This window comes from Gallinula chloropus (assembly GCF_964237585.1).
Source record: "Gallinula chloropus genome assembly, chromosome: 4".
Lineage (NCBI taxonomy): Eukaryota > Metazoa > Chordata > Aves > Gruiformes > Rallidae > Gallinula > Gallinula chloropus.
The window spans coordinates 91,838,978-91,866,767 of NC_140088.1; the positions used below are offsets into that span (position 1 = coordinate 91,838,978).

At 43.3% G+C, this 27,790-nt stretch overlaps 1 protein-coding gene across 1 annotated transcript; it reads left to right on the forward strand.

The window, feature by feature from the left end:
- LARP7 (La ribonucleoprotein 7, transcriptional regulator) lies at positions 1 to 27,719 on the forward strand. The gene is made up of 13 exons (XM_084262632.1): positions 1 to 147; positions 4,649 to 4,857; positions 6,301 to 6,401; positions 6,513 to 6,596; positions 9,583 to 9,747; positions 10,381 to 10,489; positions 11,751 to 12,125; positions 12,926 to 13,055; positions 15,480 to 15,637; positions 16,552 to 16,670; positions 19,265 to 19,424; positions 21,536 to 21,627; positions 27,302 to 27,719. Exons 2-13 carry the CDS (start codon positions 4,650 to 4,652, stop codon positions 27,380 to 27,382), a joined length of 1,782 nt encoding a protein of 593 aa, XP_084118758.1. The 5' UTR covers positions 1 to 147; position 4,649; the 3' UTR covers positions 27,383 to 27,719.
- The last annotated feature ends 71 nt before the right edge of the window (positions 27,720 to 27,790 follow it).

Below are 27,790 nucleotides of genomic sequence, written 5' to 3' on the forward strand. Positions count from 1 at the left end.
CCCGCGGGGTTGCGCGTCGCGCTAGGGTTGACGGTGGCGGAGGGGGCGCGGCGAGGCGAGGCGAGGCGAGAAGTGGCGGCGGTGGCGGCCCGGCCCGGTGTCCCTGCGGTGACGTCGCCCGGCGAACCCCTGCGGGCGCGGCGGCAGGTCAGTGGGGCTCGGCGGGGCGGGTGGGGAGGGGGCGGCCGGTAGCGGCGGCGCAGGTAGCGGGCGCCGCCGGTAGGGGGCGCTGTCGCCACCTCCACGCGCGCCCCCCTTCCCCCCTCCCGCGCGCCCGCAGCCACACAGAGGCTGTGGGGCGCATGCGCCGGGCGCGCCTCGTGCCGCCTCGCGGGGCGGTGCCCGTGGGGCGGAGGGGCGCGCGGGGCGGAGGGGCGCGCGGGCCGGGCCGGGCGGGCCCGGCGGCGGGCGGGCCCCGCAGCGCCCTTCGTGTGGGGTGCCGCCGCCTCTTGCCTTCCCCCCCCGCCGTGCTTCGGCCTCACCTTTAGCATCCCCCGCCCCCTCCGACTCCTGGCTGTCCTCCTCTCCCGGTGGCGCCCTTCCCGGCTCCTGGCGCGCCTTCCAGAGGCCGCCCCCGTCCCTCGCCATCTTGGAGGGCCGCTGCGGCCGCGGCTCTTGGAGCCCGACCGGTGCCTTCAGGTGAAGCGCAGGCCGCGGCCAAGGCCTGACCGCTTGCGCTAGAGCAAAGGGTCCTACTGGGGAGGGACGCGGGGAGCATCAGGCGTGGGGCTTGGCTCGCTCTCAGTGCCACACAGGGGCAGGAGCAGCCGCGGTAGGAGTCCTGATCCACCTCCTGCCACAGGTAGTGGCCAGCACCAGCACGGCCTGCAGGCTGTGTCAGTCAGCCCTCATGGGCACCAGGACTGATGGTTGCTGCTAGAAGACCTCACCCTGTGCGTTCCCCCTTTGAAGGAAGGGTGAAGGTGTCAGAGTTTCACAGGTGTGCAGTGCTTCTGGGCCAGTCTGCACAGCTCCTGACAGGACAGCAGAATGCCTTGCTTGTGTGCCCACCTCTATCCTGCCCATAAGTGCTTCCCTTGGTCAGCTCTGCTGCTAACCCACCTCCTCAATGAGTCGGTTGCACCCACTCATCCGGCAAGGAAATCGTAGTTTCTGATGTCACAGGGTTGAACTCGGGGAGAACTGCAGCAGATGGTGAGAGTGGGGCTGCCCTTCGGGTGTGGCTGAACTGTTGGTACATGTAGCTGAATCCATCTAGCCAGGGTCTTGAGCTGAGGGCCTGCATTCTGTTAAGAACTCGCTTTCCTGCCTCCTGGAAAGGAAAACCACGGCAGGACTCACAAATGGAGGTCTGCTTTGGTCTGGAAACAGCCTTGACACTGCTTAACACTGTTATTTGCCAGCAAAACCTTTTCTGTTTGTGACTGGTTTCCTGATATCTCTTGAATGCTTAAAAGTTAGATTTAAAATATGGATTGATTTAATTGCTTGAAGTGGGGGGAAAAGCAGGTGGTTCTCCTTTTTTAGGTGAAGAAGAAGAAAAATGCTGTGGTCCCCATGTAATAACTTCTGCCTTAGCACGTTTTTTGTAGAGTGAAGTTGCAAGGGAGGGCATGGACTTCACTGCTGCAGCTCTGCCTGTGTGTATACACTACAGTAAGAGCACCCAGGGTGGGTTACAGAATGCCTTTTTGAAGGTATTTTAAGGTTTGCTGAATACCTGCCTTTATTTTGGAGTAAATGTCCAGGACAGAAAGTGCTGCCACTGGCTGTATGGAAACATTTTCATAGTATAAAAAGCATCTTGAATTATTCTTCCTCCTCCCACTCCCTTGCTCTATTTTGCTGTTTAAAATGGTCAAAGCAACAAAGTTGTTGCATCATATAAGTGAATAAGGGATATTTTATAACTGGAACCCTGTTTGTCCCAGACCCTGGGTTACAGTTAATTTGGATCTTTTTCCCCCTATATGTTTTTAACAATACAAGCTGAGTTTGGCACTTGGTTGTGTACAGGTTAGCACCCATGTGTTTAATGTGTGCCTTTTCAAGTGCGTAGGTAAGTTACCATAGATCTGTGTGGACCTGTATGATTTTGATTTACACCATCTTTGCTTGCTTAGGGGTTCCCTCCCCTGGTTAACTGTTCCTCCTTTTCCTGTTTGGAGGAAACATGGAGTCACTGTGCTTTTCTTTCTTTTGAGGAAGGCTGAGTGATGGCAGCTCTTTTGCTTTATCAGAACGAAATTTGGGTCCTGCTTTTACTTTATTCCGATTTTGTTTGTCAGCATAGTGCTTGCAGCTAGGAGATGGCAGCTTAGGAGTTGGCAAGTCAAAAATACAGGCCTGGGTGTCTTACCCCTTGGTGCTGCAGCTTCTCAGGGATGGGCTGAGGTTAGCAAGAGCAGTGGGGAATGAGGAGACAGACCATCCAGCGTGTGAGTTACTGACATGCTTGGAAACGGCATCTTCTTCAATCCTGAGTTTGAATCCAGTGTTGTCTCAAGGTGTGAGTGTTTTGCTGCCACATATGAGGCTGTATACGCATTCTAATTACAGCTTCATGGCTGACATTTGCTCTGGCTCTCTATTCCCAAGCTCCTCCGAAGTAATTCTCCCACAGCTTCATTTCTGAAGCAAGCAGTACAAAGTGAGGGCTGCGGGGGGAGCCCAGGATACAGCTTGCAGCCTTTTGCTCTTCTAGCTTGAAGGAAAGCCCCCCTCTCTCTCCTGGGAGGGAAATACCAAGGCTGACTCAACATGCATGCCACAGTTAGGTGTTTTGGTCTAGGTAAGCCACGTACATTCTGTATCTGTGGTCATTTAATACTGTTCAGCCGCTAAAGCGATCCTGTGGTGATGCTTTACCTCAATGGCAGTTCGCTACAGCTTCCTAGTACGTTGTTCTGCTGGTTATTAATAAAACTGTCTTGCTGAAGGGCTTGAATGGAGCTTGAACTTCTGCTTCGCTGGGGAGTTTTACCTGGCTTATCTTTTCAGGGTGATTGCTGACCTTTCCCTTATCTGGAGTGGTCTCAGCGGGGAGAGGAGCTGATATCCGGCTGAGGCAGCCTGATTTGCACAATAATTTGGGGACCATTTCCATTTTTTGTCATCCTGCTGTAGAGGTGGGCTTCCTCTCTGATGGCTGTACTCACGTTTCCTCCTTATGTAGCCTTGGCAGAGAGCTGAGAAGCCTTTCATATGGAGATTGCTAGATTAATTGCTTTATTTTTGGTGTTAATTTCATTTTCAGAAAGCTGTCTGCTTTTGGCAGTAGTGCTTTGCTGTGCTCCTGTGAGGTGAGGTACTGAGGTGACTGCCAGTTCTCAAGCAGGACAGACTGGCTACAGCAAATTGAAATGTGAACACACACACACACACAAATAATGAATTGATGTGGTAAAAAGGGTTTATGTTTTTCAAGGTAAATCCCTTCCCTCTAGTTTGTCCTTAATTTCTGATTCTGAGGTTCTGTCAAAACTTGATTTGCCTTTAAAACCAGTGGCAGTTGATGCAGGAGCCCTAACCAGAGAAAGGGAAGATGTCTCTGTAGCACTAGGTTGTGGAGGTTGTGGAGGCTGTGGAGGGCTTTGGAGTCAGAATGTGTTAGAACATACTCAAAGCAGGGTTGGAGGCTTTTAATTCCTGTGCTTTAGTAGGGACTTGGCAGCTGAGAGCGAGTGGTTTGTGTTTCTGACTTAAAGACAGTTGTTAAAAACAACCAGTACTATTCCCAGCCCTGCTGTGAAGATCAGCTCGGTGCCTTAAGTATATCTTTACGTGGTATTTATTTACAGGGATTAATAGATGCTTCTCATGTAGAGGGCACCCCATAAATTTTTGCAGTGAGCTCTTCAGCTGCTGCCTGTCTCAGTGGAACCTGCTTGCAACCACTGGATCCATGATAGATGCCTGCTGGGCATGATCCTTTGGCCTTCCTTTTCCAAAGTCTTCTATAAGTTTATTTTTCCTGCTTCACCTTTTATACAAAAGGGTGACTTGAGAAATGTACCGTGCCCTGGGGTTTTTCTGTGCTCTTTCTGGTGGTTTGTCCTGGGAGATAGGAGGAGATATGTCCCTTTTTTTGTTCTTTATAATTTTTTCCCCAAGCCTAAGAAAATGGGTTTATTGGGAGGGAAATTGCTATTTAGATGCAGTTTTTGTAGCTTATCTTTAGCAAGCAGCTTGCTCTTCTGATAAGAGGGAAGTTATTAAGCACATTTGGTGACCTGCACAAGTACTTGGGAGAATTTGCTTAGTTTTTTTTTTTAATAGTGCTGCTTGCCTGGTAACTCAGAGCCCCAGAACTGCTGCTGTCAGCAGGGAGGTCAGGCTGTTCACAGGGCATTCTGCATTAGCAGAGATTATTAAATTGAAACCCTGCAGCTTGGCGCCAGCTTGCACTCAGTGAATCTCTGTGGCTCTTGGGCAGCACTGGGTGCCATGAGAGGTGAGGGCCAGCTTGGGCTTCGCTGCGCAGCTGCTGTGTGACCAAATTTCCCTCATCTTCTGTATATTTTTTTTGGTGGGGGGGGGGGGTGTTATGCTACAAATAATGAATGGCACATGGTCTTACAGGGGATGTGTGAAGTTTTTCTGTGTAGGAGAAAACAAGATGGTTTATACCGTGCATGAAGAATATTTTTGTTGTTCTTAAAGGTTGTATTTAACCTTCAATTGACAGAATGACAGGAATGGAGACTGAAACGGCAAGAGACAAAGCCATGGAAGAAGAAAGCACTGAACAGAAAAAGGAGAGAGAGAAAAAGAAGAGGTCACGGGTTAAACAGGTGCTGGCAGATATAGCAAAACAAGTGGATTTCTGGTTTGGTGACGTTAATCTCCACAAAGACAGATTCCTCCGAGAACAGATAGAAAAATCCAGAGATGGCTGTAAGTTTATATTCACTGCATTTCAGTGGACAGATATGATTAACTTGCTTCTGCACTGTATTACTGGTGACAATTATGAGTTATTTTGGGGTGTGCTCCTGGGGGAGAGAGTTTCATGTTGGAAACCAGCTGTAGGATGAGCAGCTCAGAGGGCAGAGCTGGATCTAGTTTTCAGGAGTGTATCTGGTGTTTCCTTTCCTTTACTGCCAGCCATAAGTAAGAGGCATCTGCCAGGGGAGAAATGACTTTCTGGGACACCTGATTTTCTTTTTCTATTTTTTTTTTTAACTTTTGATGTAGTTTTAAGAATAAGTAAACAAGCAGGGGGCATTTTGCCCTTGGAGGTACACGATTTGACTTGTAGGCTAGATACATGCAGAAATTAAAATGTCACTTGGGTTTGAGGTTAGATAGGCTTTTTTGTGTGTTTTCTGCTCAAGTTTGACATGTGAATAATTGTATTTTGCATGGAGGGCTACTGTGGGTCTCCTTCCTTTAGACAGGTTTTTTACATGGTGGGTTTGACGTCAGAGTAGGAAATGAGCTTGGTTCTGAGGCTGTTTGCCAGTTTCAGCAGAAGCTGCACATGAGTTGCAGTGACTGTGATGCTTTTGCTTTAAAAACCAGCTCCTCTGCGGCAAATCAGTGCATCAATAGAATCGTTCAATTACCCTGTTATGCCAGAGGGACTGGAAGTGTCACGCGACTGTAAAAAGAGGCGATCCTTTTCCATCAACACGAAAAACAGCCCTCTCCAGAAGGGTTTTACCTTTATTTTAAGGAGTCCATAGTTATCTGAAGTCTACGTCCTTCGTCCAGTGGCATCGTGCGAAATGGGTAGCCTCGTGAGTGCTCGCTATAGCCCTCGTTTATATTGCACTTGTATTCCTCTGAAGGCCCTTTTTTTAAAAAAAGGCTACAATTTGCCCATGTCCCATGTTTTGTAGCCATGGTGCAGTTTTTTTTAAATTTTTTTAATTAAGGCTTAATACTACACAGTTTTCTGTCAAGGTTTTATCAGCATGACTCATTGCAACTGAAGTGCAAGCAGGGGCTCTTTTGTGTTGGAAAGACTGGGTTAAACACTTAATTGAGTACTCGAAGGAGAAGCCTGTCTTCAATGCAAATTGTTTTTTGTGTTGTAAAACTGCAGCAGAAAGGGTTTTTTCTCCCTTTCTTTTCAAAGACAATAGCTATCAGTGGGGAGGTAAAAGAACAAAATTCCTTTGATAAAGCTTAGTACAAAAGAAAATTAAGTACAGGCTTACTTGAAACTTTGATTTTGATGGAAACGTTTTTCTGCAAATCCTTGGCATATTGCACTTAGGACTTGCAGATGGCTTCACAGAAATATTGGTGGAGTCTTAATGTCGGATAAGAACAGCTAATTACTGCTTTCTAGATTACCCTGGCCTCATCATATGCACCTCTTCTTATCCCTAGATGTTGATATATCCCTTCTCGTTTCTTTCAACAAAATGAAGAAGCTGACTACTGATGGAAAACTGATAGCTCGAGCGGTGAAAAGCTCCTCTGTTGTGGAGGTACTTCGTGTTTCTCTGTAGTATCTGCAGGTGCTGGAGTAGTAATGGTAGTGGTACTGAAGGAGGCAATAACCTTATGGAAGATGCTTGTTCGTTTCTTGTTACTTCTAGTTGGATTTAGAAGGAACTAGAATCAGAAGGCGCCAACCGCTGGGCGAGCAACCCAAGGACGTGGATAGCCGGACAGTCTATGTGGTAAGGTTGTACCTGGTGTATATGCTTTGTGCCTGGCACTCTGCTTAAGTTCCACCTCCTGTAATTCCCAGATGCTCTCGCATTTTCTTGCTGTTCATACCTTCAGAGTGCAAACCCCACTGTGTGCTGTCTCTAACAATCATAGTGTATTCATTCTATATTACAGAAGCAGCCAGACAGTCTTAGCAGAATTGGAAGGTGTATTTTGAGAACATCAGGAATTTATTCCTAGAAACACTTACATGCAGTAAAAGCTGATAGAATTTGGTTGCTTTTCTCCCTTCAAAAGAAAAGAACAGGATGAGGGAGGGAAATGCATTACAGAGGTACTGAAGGTGTAATGCAGACATGATCTGTGCATCAGTGCTCTTGTTAACACAAGGAGGGTCTGGGCAGGTGGCTGGCAGCTCTCCTGCACTGTATCTAAGGGAAATAAATTCAGTGCGGGCAGGTGAGTCTAGCAGTGACCAAAGCAAGAAAGGGATTAATTTGGCACGTTGACTTCTTGTACCAGCTTAAATCATGTTAAGTGCTGAGCAAAGAGCTGCTTGGTGTGCTGGCAAGAAGAGGTGTGCTTTGATTTGAGCTGTCACTGCTTCTGAAGGGCTTCTCTAGTTAATGTCACTAAAGGAGCAGCCCTGGTACCAAGAAATATTTACAGGTAGCATTAATGTAGACAAAGCTTTAGAGAATTACCTTTTATTAGCTTTACTAAACAGGATCTAGCTGAGTTTGCAAGATCATCAGAGTACTTTAGAAAGTGCAATGTTGGCAAAATATTTGTGGCTGCGAGTGCCTTTGGCTTTGTAATGAACAAAGATCATTTTAAAGCCAGAGTGTACCTAAATGAGCTAGTCTTACTTTTAGTGGGCTTTAAAAAAAAGGTAAAACTCCTCCTCCTAGCACACTATCCTGTGGCTACCTTGGTACTGAAACAGTTCATCAATTTAAATGAAAATGGCTTTGGCTGCTGGGGAAACTCCTCAACTCGACATGATCTTGTAGAGGTGTCAGGGTGAAGCAGCTCTTACCATATTGTTGCACCACTTAAATGGTAGCATGGAAGGACATCTGATGGTTAAACTATCACTTATTTAAAATCCTATTAAAGAAAAAAAAAAACCCACCCAAAACAAGCCCACAGGATTTTGAAGCCGGGGTGGAATTTTCTTGGTCTCTATAGAAAGTTTTTCATGGCTAATGTCACTCAGGGTATCTGTCTACAGCTGTTAGCAGCCGAATTAGTAAATTCAAACAGGCACCAGGATTTGAGTGATGAAGATGCCCAATTCTCAAGGCCCAAGTGCTTCTTTACAAAAGCCCAGAAAAGGTTAGTAATTTAGGTGCTATGTGTATTTCCCTGATGTGATTGCAGGGACTGCTTTGAACATCCTGAATAGCTTCTCTGTATCAGGTTTTGAAAAGATGCCCCAAAGTTAAAGAGCTACATAAGCTAAACATTGTTTAAATATAGAGCTACAGTTTCATTTTAGTCTTTTCTGTAAGACCAAAATAGGTAACTGGGATGTTTTGTAAGTTACTGAGTTCATGGATAACATTAGAGAATATGTAGCAGCCCATCATCTTCTGTTATTGCTACTGAAACAGGTGGGGTTTTTTTCCTTTTTAAATACAAGTATCACAGAATCACAGAATCTTAGGGGTTGGAGGGGACCTCAAGAGATCATCGGGTTCAACCCTCCGAGTATGAGGGATCTGCTTTCTATGCTGCAGTTATAGAAATGTTAAGCCATGTTTAAATGACTTGTATGTTGTAGTGATGGGGATTGGAAGTGTCTTGGGTGTTAATTAGTTAATACTAACTCCATTACTGCATGGCTTTTACAATTCTACTTTGTTTAGGGGGAGCTTTTGTTAAATTTCTCTGAAATACTGTTGTGTGACTTTCTCTCTTTCATATGCTTTAATGTAAACTATATCCTAACATACGTTACTATTTTCTGTTTATCCCATAATATCTTTAAGTAACTCGCTTCTAAACTTTATTCCAAAACCATAATAAAAGTGGTTTTTTCTCAGGCAGCCAAAGTTCTTGCAAAAATAGTTTTCTACCTGAATGTGATAAATGATGCTTTCCTACAAGGAAAACCTTGTAGTGCAGTGACTTGCTGTGAGGAAAAAAGGTAGTGCTGACTCTGTGGTGTTGTTTGGGTGTAGAATTTTAAAAGTGTTCACTTGGGTCTGTGTAGAAGTTGATACCACTGGATTTCTCTTTGATTGGTGAAGGTCTAGAAACTGAGACATAATGTCTGCAAGCTGCTAAAATGTGTTTCTATATTATGGATTTTAAGAATAACCTGGTTTTTATTTCTTTATCATCCAAGGAGCTGGGTAAAACTTTCTTCTGCATCTGATCATCTAACCAAGCCATAAATGCTAACTACTAAGCTTGAAAAGGTCAGCTACCAGCAGGAATTTATCCATTTGGAGTAGTGACTCTTCACTGACTTACAAGCATTCTTTCTGTGGTACCTGGGTTACCAACACTTAAAAAAACAAAACCCCCCCAAAAAAAATCAGAAAACCCTCCCCTTCAAAAAAAAAAAAAACCAAAACCCAAAATGAAAAACCCTAAACAAAACCCTACCCCTGTGCTCTGTAGTGGATGGTTGGAGACAATGCAGAATTAAGTTTGCTCCAAGGTCTTAAATTTATGAAGGTATTTCATGTTGCAGAGGTACAGCTGCAGGTAACTTGTTACTGTCTGTCAGAGGAACAAGATCAACATCTAGTAAAGTGTTTGTTAATGGGCATATAGTTAGAGATCCATTTTCAGATCACAGTTCTTACTATCTGAATCCTCTGACCTCTCAGTAAGGATACTTCCTGAAGTAAAAAGCTTCTCACCTTTGTTACATGAAATGATGTATTTTGTGGTGACAGCTTTGTAATTAAAACAGTGAATTCTCTAATGCAATGGTAATGGTACAGGAGTGAGAAAATGACCTTTTTTTTCCTCTCCTAGGAGTTGCTTCCCAAGAATGTCAATCACAGTTGGATCGAGCGGGTGTTTGGGAAGTGTGGGAACGTCGTGTATGTCAGTATACCCCGGTACAGAAGTAGTGGGGACCCAAAGGGCTTTGCCTTTGTTGAATTTGAAACAAAAGAGCAAGCAGAGAAAGCTATTGAGGTGAGTAATGGTGCCTCTGGTCTGTTCACATTCTTCTGATTGTCACTGTGATAGGCATGGTGTAGTCTCTGCCAGTTCACCTACTGACTCTGACATAAATTCCTAAAATACCCTAAGATAAAAACTTGGTTAGCAAGAGTTACCTTCCTGTGTCGCCCCCAGACCTCCAGCCACAGTCCTTGAGAAGCGCAACTCTCAAGGCTTAGTAGAGCACACTGGGTATTCTATGGAATAATTTGGTGGGCTGCTCTTGGCATCTTTTATGGACTAGAGATCTCTGTGTAACAGTACAGTGGCTATCAAATTTCATCAGACAAACATGGTCATACCCAATTTTCTGTATCTGAAACGGGATTTGAAAGGTTAAAACCATTTATGTTTCAAGACCATAATGGCAACAGATGCATTAAGATGTAGCACTATTATTGCGAAATCAAGCAGGCTCTGCACCTAAAAAGCAAGCCCCCAACAACAGAAAGTCCACTAAACATCACACCAGTGAAAGACCAATGCATACCTCTGTGTATATATGCCATTTACTAATGGTTTTAACTTGAATCAAGATCCTTTAAAGAACAAAATATACTAAAGAACTACTTAAATGGTTTGTGATTTTTTTTTTTTTTTTTTTAGTTTTTGAATAATCCACCAGAAGAAGCACCACGAAAACCCGGGATTTTCCCCAAAACAGTAAAGAGTAAGCCTGTTCCTGCACTGAACACCAGTAACGGTAGCGTAGTAGGTAAGTGGTAAGTTACTGGGATAAAGGAAAAACTGATTTGTGCCTCAGATTGCAAAGAGAAAATTTGGATGCTGACTTATTTCTTACAAGCCTTATAAAAACTTGTGTTGTTTGACAAACATGAGCTTGAGAAGGAAACTGAAAAACTAAAGTACAGTAAATGTAAAGCCTTCTTGTTTTCCTGCTTGATAAGGAACTTATTTTTTTTCCTCTGTTGCAAGCTACTACTGTTGGTCACTGTCAGCTGGCAGAGCTGCTTTCAGACTGTACGGCAGTACCATGAATCATTACCTTCAGCATTTAGCACTGGCCTAAAGTCAAATTAGGCACAGGTTGTTTTAGAAATATTATGTCCTGAAGGCAAAGGTACAGATGTAAGAGCAGAATGATATGTAAATGTTAGTGCTGTTCAGATGTGTTTGTAATCCTAGATCCTCCTGAGCTGAAAGGGACCCGTAAGGCCCACTGAGTCCAACTCCTGGCTCTGCAGGGCCAGCCCAGTCAGAGCATGGGATGAGAGAGCATCGTCCAGACTCTTGAACTCAGTTGAGCTCTGTGCTGTGACCACTTCCCTGGGCAGCTAGACCACCCTCTCATCTGACTTATGTCAGCACAAACCTTGAAAAAATGGATTTTTTGCCTTTTGCAAATATAATTTCCCAGACTTACAATGTCTTCCCACCTCTTACATAATCTTAATGAATCATGTTACATTCCTCACTACTATCACTCATTCTTTGCTACAGTTAGTTTGTTAGAACCTCCCCCAAACAAAAAAAAGGAAAACAAGTCCAGCCTATGACTGTTAAAACCCACTCCAGATACTGTTCTGCCTGTGACCTGAAGTAGACTTTTTTTAGATGGGTTAACATTCTTTAATTTAGTAGGCAGTTGTTTGATATATTGATTGGGTTTGAATACATTGGAATACAAGTTGGCAGGGTTTTTTTGGGTTTTTAGTTGGTTTGGGTGAAGAAAGCATCTCAGGCAGGTAAGGGATGATGTGACAAAATACTCCTTTGTTAAGGAGAAATAAAGTTTGCCTTTCTTTTCTTTTCAAGAGCAAGTACTTCAGGAATCCTGTTAGTCAAGCTGCCCTCGTGACCCAGAGGTCTGTCTCGCTTTGGCAGTCTTATCTGATGTTTTTTCTGCTTAAAATGCACAGGGAAGAACTTTGGGATTCTGTATTGCATCTCAGGATATGGGTGTTCCAGTTAACGTCCCAAATTAATCATTGGTGGTTTGAATATTTTTAATCCAGAAGAGAAGAAAAAGAAGAAAAGAAAGAAATCCAAAATCAAGAAAGAGAGCAATGTACAGGCAGCTGTGGAGACAAAGGAATCAAACATGAACACTACAACAGAGGAGGTAGTCAAAGCAAAAAGACACAGGACTTCATCAGAGTGTTCAGAACTGGAGGTGACAGAAACACACAAGCAGCCCTCAAAGAGAGAGAAAAGAAAATGGGACAGAACAGAAAGCTCAGAGGTATCTTGGGAAAACAGGCTGGGGAAGAGAAAAAGAACCAGCTCTGGAGAGGGTGAGTCATCAACACCAAAAGTCAAGAAAACTGCTCCAAAGGATGAAGTTTCTCCTGTAAAAGAAGAAACAACAGAAGCTCCAAAAGATTCCAATGGTAACATTTGTCTTAGTGTTCTTTTGATTTATGTGCATGAATGAAATCAAATGGCAGATGTATCTCTTACAGATTGCACCCATGTGGAAAAAACTTAGAAAAGCAGGAGGGCCTGAGTTCAAGAAGTCATGTTCTTTGCATTTGGAAATCATGTTAATAGAGGCTTAAGGAAAGCTTTTCAAGTGCTGAAATACTCAGGCCCTGAATTTCAGTCTTAGGTGGTAAAAAGTTGTTCTGATTGGGTCAGTAGGTGAAAAATAGTTAATACAGTGGAGGCATAACGAGGTCAGTCAAGGAATATGTGGTGTTCCCTGCAGTTAAATTTAAACTCATTCCAGAGATAAGCTGTATGGGGGATAGGAAAGAACACAGAAGCAGGTAAATCTCATCAAGTAAAAAAAGTTAACAAAGGAGTAGATATTAGTAGAACCTTACTGGAGTAATGGAGTAAAAGTATGGATTAAACAGCCTAGGCAAATAAAAGTGAACTGATGATCCTGGTTTCTACCAGGAGATAAAAAGCAATAGAAGGGATTAAAAGCTTAAATGAAAAATGTGGTTACAACATCACTGGAGTCACATTTAGGTTGACAAGAATCCGTATTTAAAGGCTAAATAACCTGACGTAGTTGAAAAAGTAGACTAAAAACTATAGTTAGTGGGCGAGTTTGTTTTATGAAAGGAATAAAGGCAGCACACTGATGAAAATACTGTTGTTTCAAGGAAATACTCATTGTGGCTGTATTACATAGTATCTGTTAGTGCTGGGACCTAACCGCTTTTGCATTTCCCCAATGTAGAAGTTTCTGCAGAAGAAGACAAAGACAAAAAGGACACATCCCTATCGAAATCTAAAAGGAAGCACAAGAAAAAACACAAGGAAAGACACAAAATGGGTGAAGAAGTCATTCCGCTCAGGGTGCTTTCAAAGTAGGTTATGAAACACGGTGGGTGGGGGTGTAGTTCTAGGTTAGCTGCTCCACAGCATTTTGCAGCATTCTGATTTCTGGTGTTTCCCAGACCCAGTTTATTTTCTCAGCGTTTGTGTGAGTGGTGGGCTTTGAATGTCCCAGGGGGCCGAGATGGGGCTGTTTTGTTGTGCCTTTTGGCTTTTTAAGGTACTAGACTTTCAAAAACTGGGGTATCCTTTAGTTGTTTTGTTTGTTTTATTGTTTTTTCAATACAGTGATTTCATAACGCTCCCAACCTTTGCAGTTTTCAGTCTTGGTATGTCTCACAGTCCATCACCATTGCTAAAGTGCAATTCCAATTTTTATACAACAGAGTTGCATATTAGCAACAGTATTAGCCTGTAGCTAACAAGATTCAAATACTGGAGTGTTAAAGACAGGAGCAAGCTGCTGCTGTGTGTAGGGATGCCTGGACAGGCCTGCAGTGCTCACTGCACATCACTGATTCGCATCCACGACCGTTGGGCTTTAGGAGTCACCGCAACTAAAACATGGAAGCACTTACTTTTTTAGGCATCCAGCAAGTACCTCCCATGTTAAAGTAGTGGGGGTCCTTGCCTTTGAGCTGTGTAGCAGTGGAACATGAGTTTTATGACAAGGAGGCCCACATGTAGAGAACACATTTCAGTATCAGCTTTGATTTCTATCTGGGGGGACGAAGGGGAGGAGGTGTGTTCAGTCGAGAAAACAAGAAGGATTCACCATCACGAAAACATGGAAGCACTTACTATTCAGGAACAAAGCAAGTACATCCACATTTAAGTTGTGGGGGTCCTTAAGTGAGAGGGAAAAAATCAAAGGCACAATACAACAATAAAAAACCCCCACGAAAGACATTTAAAGTAGATTTTGAGCTGCATCAGGTATCTAGAAACGGCTTAAGGATCCACCGCCACTGAAACATGGAAGCACTTACTTTTGTAGGCAGCAGGTACCTCCATGTTAAAGCGAAGGGAGACCTTTACAATTCAAAACTGCTTCATTTTTGGCAAGTAGAGACCACTGAAACACATTAGCAACGCTTTTAGTTCTTGGAGAAGCATGCCTTAAAATTTGCTCAGTCAAAAACTGCTTAGTCCTCTCCCGGATCCAGATATCTTGGTACTGAAGTGCAGGAGGGGAAAAAAACCCACAAAATCCCCGGTGTTTCAGTATTGCGATCAGGATTCACCTCTACTAAAACATGGAAGCACTTACTTTTTGTAAGTCACAGAAAGCACCTCCATGTTAAAGTAAAAGGGGTCCACAGAAAAAGAAAAACAAAAAGAAAAAACCACTTTAAAACACCCAAGCGGCAGGTACCAACGGTGCTTGTTCTTCTCCGCTGCGCCTCAGGACTGCATAAAACAGAGAAAGTTGTAAGCCTGGGTTAACCCTGCCGAAGCGGGAAAGCGGTTTAAAAGAGCAGAAGCATCGCGGATACTTGCCTGGCTCACTCCTCCCGGCCTTCGCTTCGGAGTCAAGTTAAGGCGGAGTCACTCCGGGAGCTGTATTTATACCATAGCTCGCCATGGCACTGTGCTGCCTTTTTATCTCCGAGAATCATTACGTGGGTCTTTTGTTATTTTAATGTCTTCGCTGGGCTGAGAATGTATGATCCTGGGTGAGTCTGGATGCTTTTTTGAAGTACACAGTTGTCAATGTTAACAGCTAAAACCATTACCACAAGATATCCTCCTCTTTAAAAATCCTCTATCAGCTTGTTTGATAGCACAGATTAGGGTAACAATGAGTCGTTCTCACAGTGCCACTACAGGCATTGTGTTTCGCTGGAGCAAAGCCCTCGCTGTTTGCAGAAACATCTCCATGTTAAATGTATGTAAATATATAAATTGCTTCCATGTGGTGGCATTTTTTAACCAAAATGCATTTGAATGGTAAGGAATGTTCTTATCTCGGTAGGTTTTCGGTGAGTTTTAGCAGCTGTTTATTTTCTGTCAATGATTTTTTCTTTCTGGAAAATAAATGACTGATTCTTAATATAGCAACTCGGGAGTGGGTTCACTGAACTAATTCAGCGAATTCAGAGTTCACTGTCTCTGAATTAGCTCTGAACTCAGTGCCATGCTCGGTGTAGTTGGGGTAGAAAGCAGTTTGCCAAGCTGTTTGGCAGGTTTGCTGAGTAAGTAAAACAAATCTGGGAGTCACTCTGAGTGATGGGTTGATCTTGTTAGGGCTTTCCTGGAATATTAAAACTAAAGCAAAACAGTAAAAAAAATGCAGGTATTGACCGGGCCTAATTTTACCCAAGTGCAGGGAGATCTCAAATGGGTTGTCTTCACTCTTCAAAGTTCATCTTAAGCTGGTTAAGTGTGTTATCACTGAGTTTCTGAACACTATGTTGTGTGTGACTGACGTCCTCTCCCTGTGCTGCTGCTTACAGGACCGAGTGGATGGATTTGAAGCAAGAGTATTTGGCCCTTCAGAAAGCCAGCATGGCATCCTTAAAGAAAACAATGTCTCAAATCAAACCCGAGCCTGCGGGAGAGATGGAGACGGAATCTTCTGCCCAGAAAAGGCCTCAGTCGGAGAATGACAAATGTAATGCTGTTTGGGGGGTTTTGTCATGTTGTCCTCATGAGTCTGATACACACACATAAGGGATTTAACATGCTGGTCCTCGAGAAACACTGCAGAATGGGTTTATTTTCTGCAGTGTCAGATTTTTCTGTGAACGCATGAAATTGCATGCTCTGAATGCAGCCATCCCTTGTTTAGATAGATATTGGACCACGGAGGTTGATAAATAAAGGCTGAAGGAATAAATTCAGCATATTCCACTAGCGCTTCGTAAGTTCAAGGATCTTTTTAGGTAATTGTAATTAGAAAGTCTCAGAGGGTAAGTCACAATTTGGCTTTTTTGAGTATGCAGCTTGAGCCTCATTTGCTTAAGGATAACTTCACCTGCAGCAATTTACAAGAGTTTTGCTAAGGCAGTCAGAAATTGTTTTTTATTTTTTTTTAACTACTTTATGGTTTTTAAGTAGTTGTGTAATTATGTCCTTTGTGAAATTTCTCCTTTTTTTCCACAGTTGCTCTTTTTTTGCTCTGGTTCCTCTGTACTTCACTAACTTAAGCGCTGACATTTCAGTGCTTGTCTGCTTGTTTTTATCACCATAGAACTGAAGGTTCAAATATGAACTGTAATCGATAGACTATAAACTATCATTATTATAAGGCGATGGTGTAGGTTCTGAAAACCTCTGAGAGTCTTTTCTTGGAGCTGTTTCTTTTCCCCACACATTGACTTGACCTTGTGAACAGTCTTGATCCTTAATTAAAAGTAAAGCCCACAACCCCCCAGCACAACACCTCTATTTACAGCAGCACTATTCAACGCCCCGAGTTTCATTCCTTGTAGATGTGACGTTGCTTATGTGCTTTCATAGCATCTTTCTGGGTTTTTTTCAATCGAATCGGGGTAAACCTTTTCCTTCCCTCCCCAAACGGAGCAGCCACCGGAGCGGATCCAGCCCCTCCCGCCAAGGCGAACACAATGGGGCCCCAGTTCGTCAGCGGAGTAATTGTGAAGATCATTAGCACTGAGCCCCTGCCGGGCAGGAAGCAGATCAAGGTAATGCCTTTGTAACCTCAGGGTAGCTGTTAGCCTTTCCTCTTACACTGCCCCCCCAAATGTTTGAATATGGAATACCGTTTCAACAAGTACCCCCATGTATTTATTTATTTGTACGTTTAATTTGTTTGGCCACTACCTGTGTACACATTCTTCTCTAGTTCTGCCTGTTAATGGCAAATTTTACAGCCTCAACTTAAAGAGGATGTTTGAGAGCAAAAATTCACTCTTAAGAGTGCTTCCAGCAATGTCAACTTCATGCTGAAAACGATGGCCAAAATACATAACGCTCTAGAGGATGGGTAGTTCTTCCCTGTTAGAAAGACAAAGTGGGTTCAGGGTTGTGTGTGTGTCATTGTGCCAGGCAATTCTGGCCCAGTTCAGATGAAGAAATCCAGGAGAGCATACTGGGGATTTTACTGTTATCAGGAATTTGGGGGCAAGAAGAGGCTCTCTGTGTGAGAAAATAATTGATGTTTTGGGTTTGGTTTTTTTCAGTAAGGAGTTCAGAATTAGAGAAACTCCAGTTCAGTGGGAGTGACAAGAGAACTTGCCCTGTTATTTATTCACCTCCTTTTTTCCATGTGGCAAGTGCTCCCTTTTCTCTATTTCAGAAGAAGTGTTTAGAATAATCAAAGTTACAAATAGAATAATCAAAAATATTTTAAGGAACTGAACAGTTTTAAGCTGCATCCTTTTGAAATGAAAATTTTTTGAAAGTTTCCCAAGGGCTTTTTCCAGAGAATGAGTTTTCCATGAATGTGACACAGGACATTTACTTTCACAAACTGCACTTCTGGATTAATAGCAACTGGAAGGAATTTGAGCAACTATATCCCGTGTTGAAATTAATATTCAGACCACTTAGATAATGAGAGAAGGGCTCAAACTTTGGAGTTCTGAGATGACTTACCAAACTACCTGCATCTATAACTGAGCAGTCCATTTGCAGTCACCCACAGCTCACAAGCATGTGGAGTTTGGTGTGTGTGTTAATTTAAGTAAGGCTTTTCTCTCTCCCTGAAAACAAACTGGTGATAGGGTTTCACCTTAATCAGCCTTATCTGCCTAGGTATATTTGTAGGCAGTTGTCTGAGTGCTGGAGACACAGAGAATGTGGTAGTTATTGCTAAGGATTGCGGGCCCCTCTGGCTGCAGTTGTACACCTCACTGCCTTAGGCTTGTGTCACAGCTCCACATACTGTGGTCAGGAGGTAAGCTCGTTGTTCCTGCTATAGCTGAGAACAAACTTACTTTCAGGTATTTCCAGATCCTCTTTTGGTTTAGTTATATGGAGCTGTTTCAGGAAAAAAGAACACTCTATGAAGGTGAAGGAGAACAAGAACAAGATCAGTGTGCCCTGTTGCTGCTGATCATCACAAGTAGACAGGCAAAAATACTTCACCAAATACTAGCAGGCAAGTAAGGCAAGGGTTTTGGGGAGACACAGAATTGCAGGATGCCACTGAGGTTGTAAAAAGTGGTAATATTTTGGGTGCACCAGCTGTTTTTTTGGGCAGCAGTAGAAGCTGTAAGCTGCCTGATAGGGATTTATATTTTTTTCCCCATAATACTTGGGTTTATGGAAGGTGTTGTCGTCCTTTTGACAAAAGCAGTGCAGCTAGGTTTGGGGTTACTTCTCCTTAATGACCTTGCACAAGGGTTAATCTGTGTTGTGGGGCCGGCTTGGTCGCTGCCTTTGCTGTGAAGGTGTTTCTCTGAGTTCATAACATTTGTCAGCTGTCATTGTAGTTTCCCACCTTAGCCCTTGCATAGGGGGGAATGCAGAGTGGAAAGTAGCTTCCATTTGCTCTGAAATGCTCTCAGCAGTCTTGGCAGTTTTGTTTCAAGGCTGTCCTTGGTAGTGGAGGGTTAAAAAGCTGTGTCACTCCTCAATAGAAGCATCTTCCTTGAGCTGCCTGCTGTGAACAAAATTGACTAGGAATGTGTGGTCTGAGTTAATTTCCCTAACAGCAGGAATTACAAGTGAAATGCTTCATCTGAAAGAGCACGGGTGACTCTCCTGTTAGTGAAAATTTTCAAGCAGAGGTCACTTCATGAAGACAGGACTGGCTGGCTTACTACTGCTCAAGTAATCTGCCACGAATGAGCTTCCTTGTATGTATTTCATGCATAGAGTGGAAGTTTGGCATTTTTCTGTTGGACCGATGTATGCCAGTGTTACAGTAAACAAACAATTTATTTTTCTTTCAAAAAAGTCCATACGTATAGTGTATAAAATAAATAGATGTGCACTAAGGCTTCATTAATAAATTTATTCTTGGGGGGGGGGGGGGGAGACATCTTCATGAATTACTGCTTGTTGTTGCTTTAAATTGTTCCTGGAGGGCAGGGTGAGAGTGAAACATGTTGTAGACTCATAAATGAGCATTCAGGTGTAACCTTCTTAGGGAAAGATACTGATTCAACAGTATTTGGTAAGAGACTCGTTGGTTAAGTGAAAAAGTTCAGTTATTACCTCCTACGTTGTGACCTTTTTGAAATGTCAGTGACCTATAGATTGGTCCAAAGTCGCTCTTTTTATATCATTTGAGTCTGGTTTATGCTTTGTCTTCCCTCACATGCTTTTATAGGATGCTCTGGCAGTGCTAGCTGAAGTTGCTTATGTTGACATGCTGGAGGGAGACACAGAATGTCACGTCCGCTTTAAAACTCCTGAGGATGCACAGATTGTCATGAAGTCATACAAAGAAATACAGATCAAAAACAACTGGAAATTCGAAGTTCTTACTGGTGAGACTTGTTTTTTTAATGGTAGTACAGCAGAAGACTTAGTTACTGTGGAAAGGGTTGTATTGTGTGGTGTCTTGGGAGTTGGGGAAAAGACTGCTTTTTTATGTCTTCTCATTTTTCTATTACAAGGAAACTGGTAAAGCAGTTTGGGGTTTGATGCCACTGTCAGAGCAAAATAACAATTTTCCTTGCCTTTATCAACTTAATTCTGTTCCTTTGAGATGGATTTATTTTGAGGAGGATTTATTTACGTCACTTTTAGTGGCACTGGACTACAATTCATTAAAAGTATTTAAAAGAAGAATTTATTGAAGACCCTGAACTTACCTGTGAAGTAACAGGAGAAGGATCTAACAGCTTGGATATGCTTATAGTGGATTTAGCACTTACCTTCTAATTGATCTTTATTTTTTCAGGAACTTGAATAACATATGCCAGAGTAATGCCTTCTAAAACTGTATTTGCAGTAAATTTTTTACTGGCTTACTCTGGATCTTCATCCTAATGTGTGTTGGGTTTGTTTCCCCCACTCCTAATTTCTGTTTTTCTAAACTTGTATCTTGTGTTAGATTTGGACTTGTCTTCCAGAAACCTTCTTATGCAAGTGAGAGGTAGACAGGGGGAATCTCTCAAAATTGGTTACTGTATTCTTGTAACTTAAATTCTAGGCATGCACTAAAAATCTGTATGTGCAAAAAAAACATGTAAAAGCAACGCAGCTGGGATTCTCTCCTCTGTGTATTTTAGTGTTTTGCCTCACTCCTGCACAGATCCTCACGTAGGGTTTGGTAAACCCCCATAAATGTCAATTAAAGGCTGCAGAAGGAAGACCTATAGTGGAAGCATTATCAAAGCTTAAAAAAGTTTGAGACTTACTGAATTTTGCTCATGTCACTGGGGGAGAGGTTTGTCTCCTAAGTGGTGTGTGTTACAGAGATCCAGAGACAACTTTAAATTGGGGTTTTTTACAGCTGTGTGCTCTGTGTTTTTCTGGCTCTGGTTTTGTATCCAGATAAGAGAAGTGCAGCAGATTGCAGTAAGTACGCACTAGGAGTGTTCCATTCATGAGATGAGTGTTTCCAAACAGGTTCATTGAAATGAGAATGGAAAGGCTTCTGAAGATCTCAGAAGTGACTCAAATTTCAGCTTTTCTTGGTGAAGGCATCTTTAATGCTTCCTATTGCAGGGACTGAAGTCTCAATATTTTACTTTTTAGAGCTTGATTTTACCTAAAGGTCTTCAGCTTTTCATCTGTCAAGGTATTAAATGTACACAGTAATGTTTAGATGTTGTGATTGAGTGTAAAGATAATGCTGTTAAATGTATGTGAAATTGGTTCTCAGAATAATTAATCCTGTAACTTGTGCAGGAATCTCTTCCAAGATTAATACCTTGAACGCTTTTCCCCCTAACAAGACCACTTGGAAAATTCCCTGTAACTGAAGTTTTCCATGAGAACAGACAACATTACATGACAAAATTCCCATCGTGATGCTTGCAACACAAACCAGGGCAAACAGCTTACTGTAAACCAACCCCTGACAAAGGCTGCAAAATCATTTCCTCTCATATTCCCCCCCATGTGAAAGTATTCCTCACTACCCATGAACTTCTAACTGTGGGTTTGATGGAAGGAAATAACCATTCTTACAACTCATTTTTTTTCTGTTGGGGACTCTGTGTGAAACTCATGCTAAAGTGAGCCTCTTCTGCTAAATACACGTAGTGAGGGAGTGGTATTTGCAGATTTCCTCAGTTCTTCCAGAGTTTATAAACTCTTTGCTTGCAGTCCTAAGGTTACTAAATTGTGGAGGACCTTGATTCAGGCCCTGTCCGGCTCATACAGAATGGAGACCTCCCTGTCAGCTTTAATCTTCTCCAGATAGAGATTTTCTTTCCTTTGTGCAGTGTTGGGATGTTGCAATGCTGTATGCCTTCCCTGACTAAGATATGTAAGGCTGGTGGAGAAATACTTGTTAGGTTCCCGTAACAGGTTATTTTCACATGTGTCTACCTTAACTAAAATCTCTTCTCCTCACAACTGAACCCCCTGCATCAGTTTGTCTTGGATACTTTTATTCATGTGCTGTAACACTACTTTGTTTTTCAAGGTGATCACGAACAACGCTACTGGCAGAAGATTTTAGTGGACAGACAAGCTAAACTTAACCAGCCTCGGGAGAAGAAGCGGGGTACTGAGAAGGTAACGTGCAAGTTGGTTTGGAGTTGTTCTCCCCTGCACAGCCATGCTTGAAAATGTTCTGCAGAGGCCTAATTTTTTAAAAAAAATTTTTTTAGACTCCGAACTTTTGGCTCCATTTAATCCAGGTACATATTTTTCTCTTGACTTTGCAGCAGGGTTTTACAGCCACAGAACAATGTGTGGCTGCCCTGGTGCAATTGCAAGGCCTGTCTTTGTGGAGAGAGTTGACTTCATGCCTTTAGTCATGACCTGAATTTGTAAGCTGGATTTCCTGTAAAACCCTGCCCGGGTTGAGCTCTTTATTAAGTAGTCTTGATTTGCTATAGATAAAGTTTTGTGCTTTAGTCTTAATTCTGTGGCATGATGAAGAAAATGGTTTCCTTCAGGATGAATCTCTCTTCTCAGGATTTTTTAGTGGCCAGTTCTGTGTCACAGTGAGCGCTGGTGTGTTGCTAATGTAGTCAGGAGTCTGTGCGCCAGTGTGTCTGTCCTGATGCTGACAAATGCTGCTGGGAGCCTCCAGAGAGCTGCTCCCAGACCAAAACTGCCTTGTAGTGAAACTTCCTCCCAGCCTCCAGCTCCGGGCGCCTGTCAGGCCACAGCCTGGAGGGAAGGTTGCAATGAACTTGCAGGCAACAGTCTCCTGCCCCAGCAGATCCTTCCAGGCATGAAGGGTTCTTGATTAAGCCAGCCAGATTCTTTACCAGACAAGAGCCAAAGAGTATGTCACAGACATTTTATTGCTAGGTTTACCTCAGATAAGATTTCTGAGTTGGCTTTAACCTGAATCTTCACGCTGTCCCTTGCAAAACTTAACCTGAACCAATGTAATTATTTTCTAGGGAGTTTGGAGACTTTTTGTTTCCTAGACGCTCCAGTGATGCACACAGTACCAAAACCGTCCTAGTTGTTCCCTAAATAATTGAACATAAATGCCTACCCTGGCCTAAAGGAGCAGCAGTTGTACAGGTCAAAAAGCCTCCTTGTGTACAAGGTGTATTTTCCATGTGTTGCCTTGTGTGCCTACATGTTCTTTCAGGGACAAATTGTCCTTGTTCTTTAAAACAAAGGTATGCATGAAGAATTTCCCCAGGTGACTGAATTAATTCTCCTAAAGCATAAAAGTGGCACTGGCTCTAGACATTATTCTTTAATGGGAGCAGTATAAAGGAATGTGAAAATTGTACAGCTTTAGAGCCTTTACTGAGTGCTGCCAGGTTGGTTTTATCAAATTGGGTTTTAAATTTATTTTTCTTTTTTACTTTTTATACTAAAGATGCCAGCAGCACCTTTGACTTGAATTTGGACTGTAGGGACCCCGCTCTCGAGTTTCTGTCCTTTGTCTTTTGAAGATTGGTATTTTTTGACCAAACTGGCCAGCAATGTACCTTGTCTAGGCTTGCAAATAGCAACTGGCTCAGTTCTGCCTAACAATAGCAATGTCAAAGATGCAAACTCCTGCTTTTCCCCCTTACCCATCACCTTGCAGCTCCTGGAGGTGTTAACTTCAAAGCTTAGTGAATACTATTTAAATGCTAACACTGTGAAGCAAAACATCAGGAAAAGAATGTGGTGCTGTAGTCAGGAACTCTTAACCCTTTCCTTCCTTCTTGACAGTCTGAATTCATGAAGTACAGACTGATGAGAAGAAAGTGTTTCTTTCTCTGTTGCTGAGTGTTAATTTTAATATATTGTTTGAAAATCCTTCCAAAGCGCTCGCAAGTTTTCTTCTTCTAAAAGTCACAATAAAAGGAACGAAAACAGTGGTATGGTTCATCATTAAACATGTTCAGCTGCGAATATGCCTTTAGTATATCTTCCTTGAAGATCTGTTCAGTGTGTTAAAGTCCCTTACAAGATCTCTTCGGAGATGAGCAGTTGCCTGTTAGATTATTTGTGCTTATAAATACAGCTTCTTACACTCTTTCAATTCCTGTTTCTGTGTAGGCATAGAAGGGAAGCTCTCAAACTGTGTGGGTGCAGTGGTGTCGCTGTATTTATAGCAGTTATGGACACAGGTATTGCTTCATGGTCTGCATCCCACCACAGGCAGCACACAAAGCCAGTGTGTCTGTGTCACTTCGGGTAGACCCAGATTCCTCTTCTCCACGTGTTAAGCAAAAGGCTTATGCAGCTTTTCTGCAGTGGGTACTGTGGCAGAGGCTTTCTAGGGTAATAGCCCTCCCCCCCCCCCCCCAAAAAAAACCCATCCCACCAACAAACCCACAACCCCCCACCCCCCCAACCTTTATTTTCTCTGGCATGGTTCTCAACAGTAGCATGTCCAGAAGAGATCAGGTATCCCAGAACTCCCTGGAACTTGTGGCTAAGGCCTTGCCATTCTTTGGAGTTAAAATGGTGCTGAGTATCAGGCCTTTTTTCCCGGGCCTGGTCATTCCCTGTCACCCCTGTGCTCCTCTCTGTGCATCCAGGGTTTTTTTTAGCCTGTCTGATAAAACCACCTTAGCGATGTGGTGATTAAAAAGCTCCTTGCCAGAGCTGTTTCTTTAGGGCAGTGCCGGTTTATGCAGGCCTGCAGCAATTCATCAGTCCAGCCTTAAACTCTCCAGACTGATTAAAGTGTCCTGATCACAAAGCAAAGGTGTGAGTGTCTGCAAGCCTGGGGACTTGGGAGGAGGTGCTGCTGCTGCTGAACCCCATTCACACCTTGTACACCCCCTGGAACAGAAGGAAAAGGGGAAGCTTAAGAGGATGAGAGCAGTGGTAGAAGAGAAAGGCATTTGGGGAGGAAGTGGGAACTGGGTGTTTGTGAAGGGCGGAATAATTTGTAGAATATATGGGAATGAGCACAGTGGGAATACCTGGGTACAGCCCGTGCTGTTCTCTTGTGGTTATGCCTGGGGCCTGTGTCCTTGCAAGACTGAGACCTGTTCCCTGTCTGCACACCAGTGGGGAGAAGTCCCACTCCAGAGTACAAAATAAACTCTGTTTAGTTCTCTGAAGCTGGTGTCTGGAAGGATTGGGTACCTGTTTGGTACTAGTGCTGTGTTTAGCATTGGTACTGGATTGATTAGCTGAAAATGGGAATCCTTGAGGCCTCTTGCTAATTCTGAAGTGCTGGTATAGATATGAACCTGGAGTTTCCTTCCAATGTTTGTGATTCCCCATCCCATATGTTTAACAAATGAGGAGGCACTGTACTCCTCCCTGCTTTTTACAGCTTAACTCTCTTTAATCCTTTTTTTTTTTTCCCAGATACCAGAGAATAAAAGTAACTTAGTTTTATCCTTAGATTAATTTTATTTCTGGGGAATGGGTGAGGGAGTCATCTACCACAACTTACAGTCTGATGCTGTTGAGAACATATTAAGGATTGCAGTCAGGTTAAATGCCAGGGGAGGGGAGCACAGAGGGGGTGCACAAGTAAAATTGTGATAGTGTGATTGTACTACAGTACAGCAAACAATCCCTCTGCACAACGTGCGTGTGAAGCGTTGTTGCTGCCTGCCATGATGAGTACAGCAGCATCCCTTGCACTTGATGCTGTGTATGAGATGCCAGTAATGGAGAGTAAATAATTTGATTTATGTGTGAAATTCTTCAGATCTGGTGAACTTCTAGGTGGATTGCCTGGTGAGCAAGTGCCCCTCCACCTCAGTGCCAGCTGGGATGTTTCAGTTGCCTCCATCAGATACAGTAATGTGGGTTTAGACTGGGTTAGGTGTGCCTCAGTTCACAGGACTTTCCTGCTCTCTCACTTTTTATTCACATTAGGCAGCCAGTTTTGATCCTTACGGTTGGCTTTATTGTTTTGTTTGGGGTTTTTTTAAATCTTATTCATGTCACAGCTACCTGATGAGCTCTTGCTTATGGTTAAAGAACCTTAATGAATCATAGAATCACAGACTGGTCTGGGTTGGAAGGGACCCCAAGGGTCACAGAGCTCCAACCCCCTGCCACAGGCAGGGACACCAACCTCAGGCCTGGAGCTACACAAGGTTGCCCAGGGCCCCATCCAACCTGGCCTTAATGGGGTGTCCCAGTAGTGAAGCTTGTGCACTTTGGGGTTTTTTGGTAGTAGTATGGCTTTGTTGCAGTACAATAGTTAAGTCTGTGAAGCTTTTAGTGTGGATGCTTTAAAAACAAGTCTGTTCTTCAAGTTGTTCTCAGTGCTTTGCTTTCTGTCTGAAGACACAGTATCTGGAAGTTTGAAAAGACCAGGTTTGTTAGTCTGACCAGAGCGTTTCTCGCCCCCCTGTCCTGGCAGCAGCCAGCTCTATTGGTAAGAAGTGGGGTGTATGTCCTGTACCGGCCTGGTGACTGCCCGTGTGTGCTCTGAAACAAAGATGTGAAAGGGAACCAAACTGAAGATGAACTGGAGGGGTTGTCCACATTTTAGTGGCAAGCTGCAGGCGTGGGGAAGGGTGCCAGGGAGAAGGTGTGTTATGGGAGTCCTTTGAACCGATACGGACCGCTGCTTGTCAGGGGACTGGTGTGCAGAAGGTATTGTAGCTTGCAATCTTCTGCACAGCAAGCAAGCAGGGCTGCTTCAGCAGAAGGGAGACAGAATTGTCCCAAAATCTGAATTCTTTATCTGGTGTGCAAAAAGCCAATTAACACAGAGAATCAAGGTAACTTCTGGTTTATTTCTGGCCTGCAGAGTAGGGTGCTGGGCATCTAATGCCAGCTGGCACAGCAAGTCCATCACGTGTGCCCTTTTCTTACAGCAGAGATGTAGCTGATTGGTGTTCTTAAGCTTCCTCATCCACCTTTCACCTGCCCTCATCTGCATGTTACCTAGCTTCAGACATTTGAGGAGGTCTTCTAATTATTCACAAAGGATGTACCTGTTAGTGTCAAAATGAATACAGGTTAGCTGAGGCTGCACTATTTCTTGATACTATTCCAGGGCTAGATGTATCTTATATGCACTTAGAATAAGGAAAGAGTACCTTGAAGGGTCTTATTGTTCTAAATCCTTGGTCCATTGAGAGATCCTACCCTGGTTACTATAGTTTCAGAAGGTACTGTGAAGGATACTTGAGGTGGTGTATACTTTGCACAGCCTTAACCCTTATTTTTCCTTCAACAGAGCTGCTGCCAGGAGCAGAGGGGTCTGAGGTCAAAGACAGGAGCTGCACCTACTTGTAGTATGACTGACCTGGCTTGTCCTGGTTCAGTGATGCTGCAGCTCAGCACTCAGGGCTTCAGTTTGGGTGAGAACAGTAAAGATGGGCCCAGGTACCTTTGGAATTGAAGGAAATACAGCTGAAAACACCCACATCCCTGCTTGGGGTGTAGAGCTGGGGATCCTGGCACCAGTGTTCCCCCAAACTGTGCTGTTGTTTCTGAGGGTCATTCTTAGCAGGGTTGTGAGAGGCATCGTGCTGTTAGCCTGGCCTGAAGGATAGTCCCCAGCGGGACTGCAGTGCTTTTGGTTCTTCACTGTCTGAGTGTAGAAAATGACACTATTCCTAAAGATTTTCCGTTTTGGGTTTTTTTTTCTTTTTCCTAAGGGTCTGACCTTGGTTTTTTTGCATGGTAGGTGTTTGCTTTCTTTTGGTCAGATGTACAGGTTAGCTCAGCTCTTCAGAGATCAGCTTTTCCTTGCAGAGCTTGGTAAATCAGTGAGTAGTGCATTTGTGACAGAGAGGAAATCATAACAGTGTGATCCTCCTCTAATCTTTCTGACAACATTTTGTCTCGTTCGCAGTTGATTGCTAAAGCTGAAAGAATGAGACTGGAAAAGACTCAACAGACAAGCAAACACATTCGCTTCACTGAAGATAACTAACCAGGACTGATCTTGGAAGTGAACTCAGTATTTAGAAAACAAAACAAAGAACTGAGGAAACTTAACTGAAAACAATCTCCACCAGCACACAGGCTTACAGCAACTAAACTGTTTTTGAGAAGGCATCCAAAACTGGTCAGTTAGATTCATAATTCTGTGGACTGTGAGTACGAAGACTCATGGATCCCATTTTGAAATAGCTGAATGTCTGCTGCTTCTGAGCCTTTAAATAAAGCTTTCTGGAAAGAGATGTATTCAGAGATCTTGCTTTGGTTCACTTTTTTTTTTGTAAGTTGAAGTTTTATACACTAGGTAATGAAATAAAATGCTTGATAAACTTCCAGTTGTGTGTCTCTCAATTCTTTGGTCTGCTTTGTGGCACTAAATAGAACTGGTTAATGCCAAATA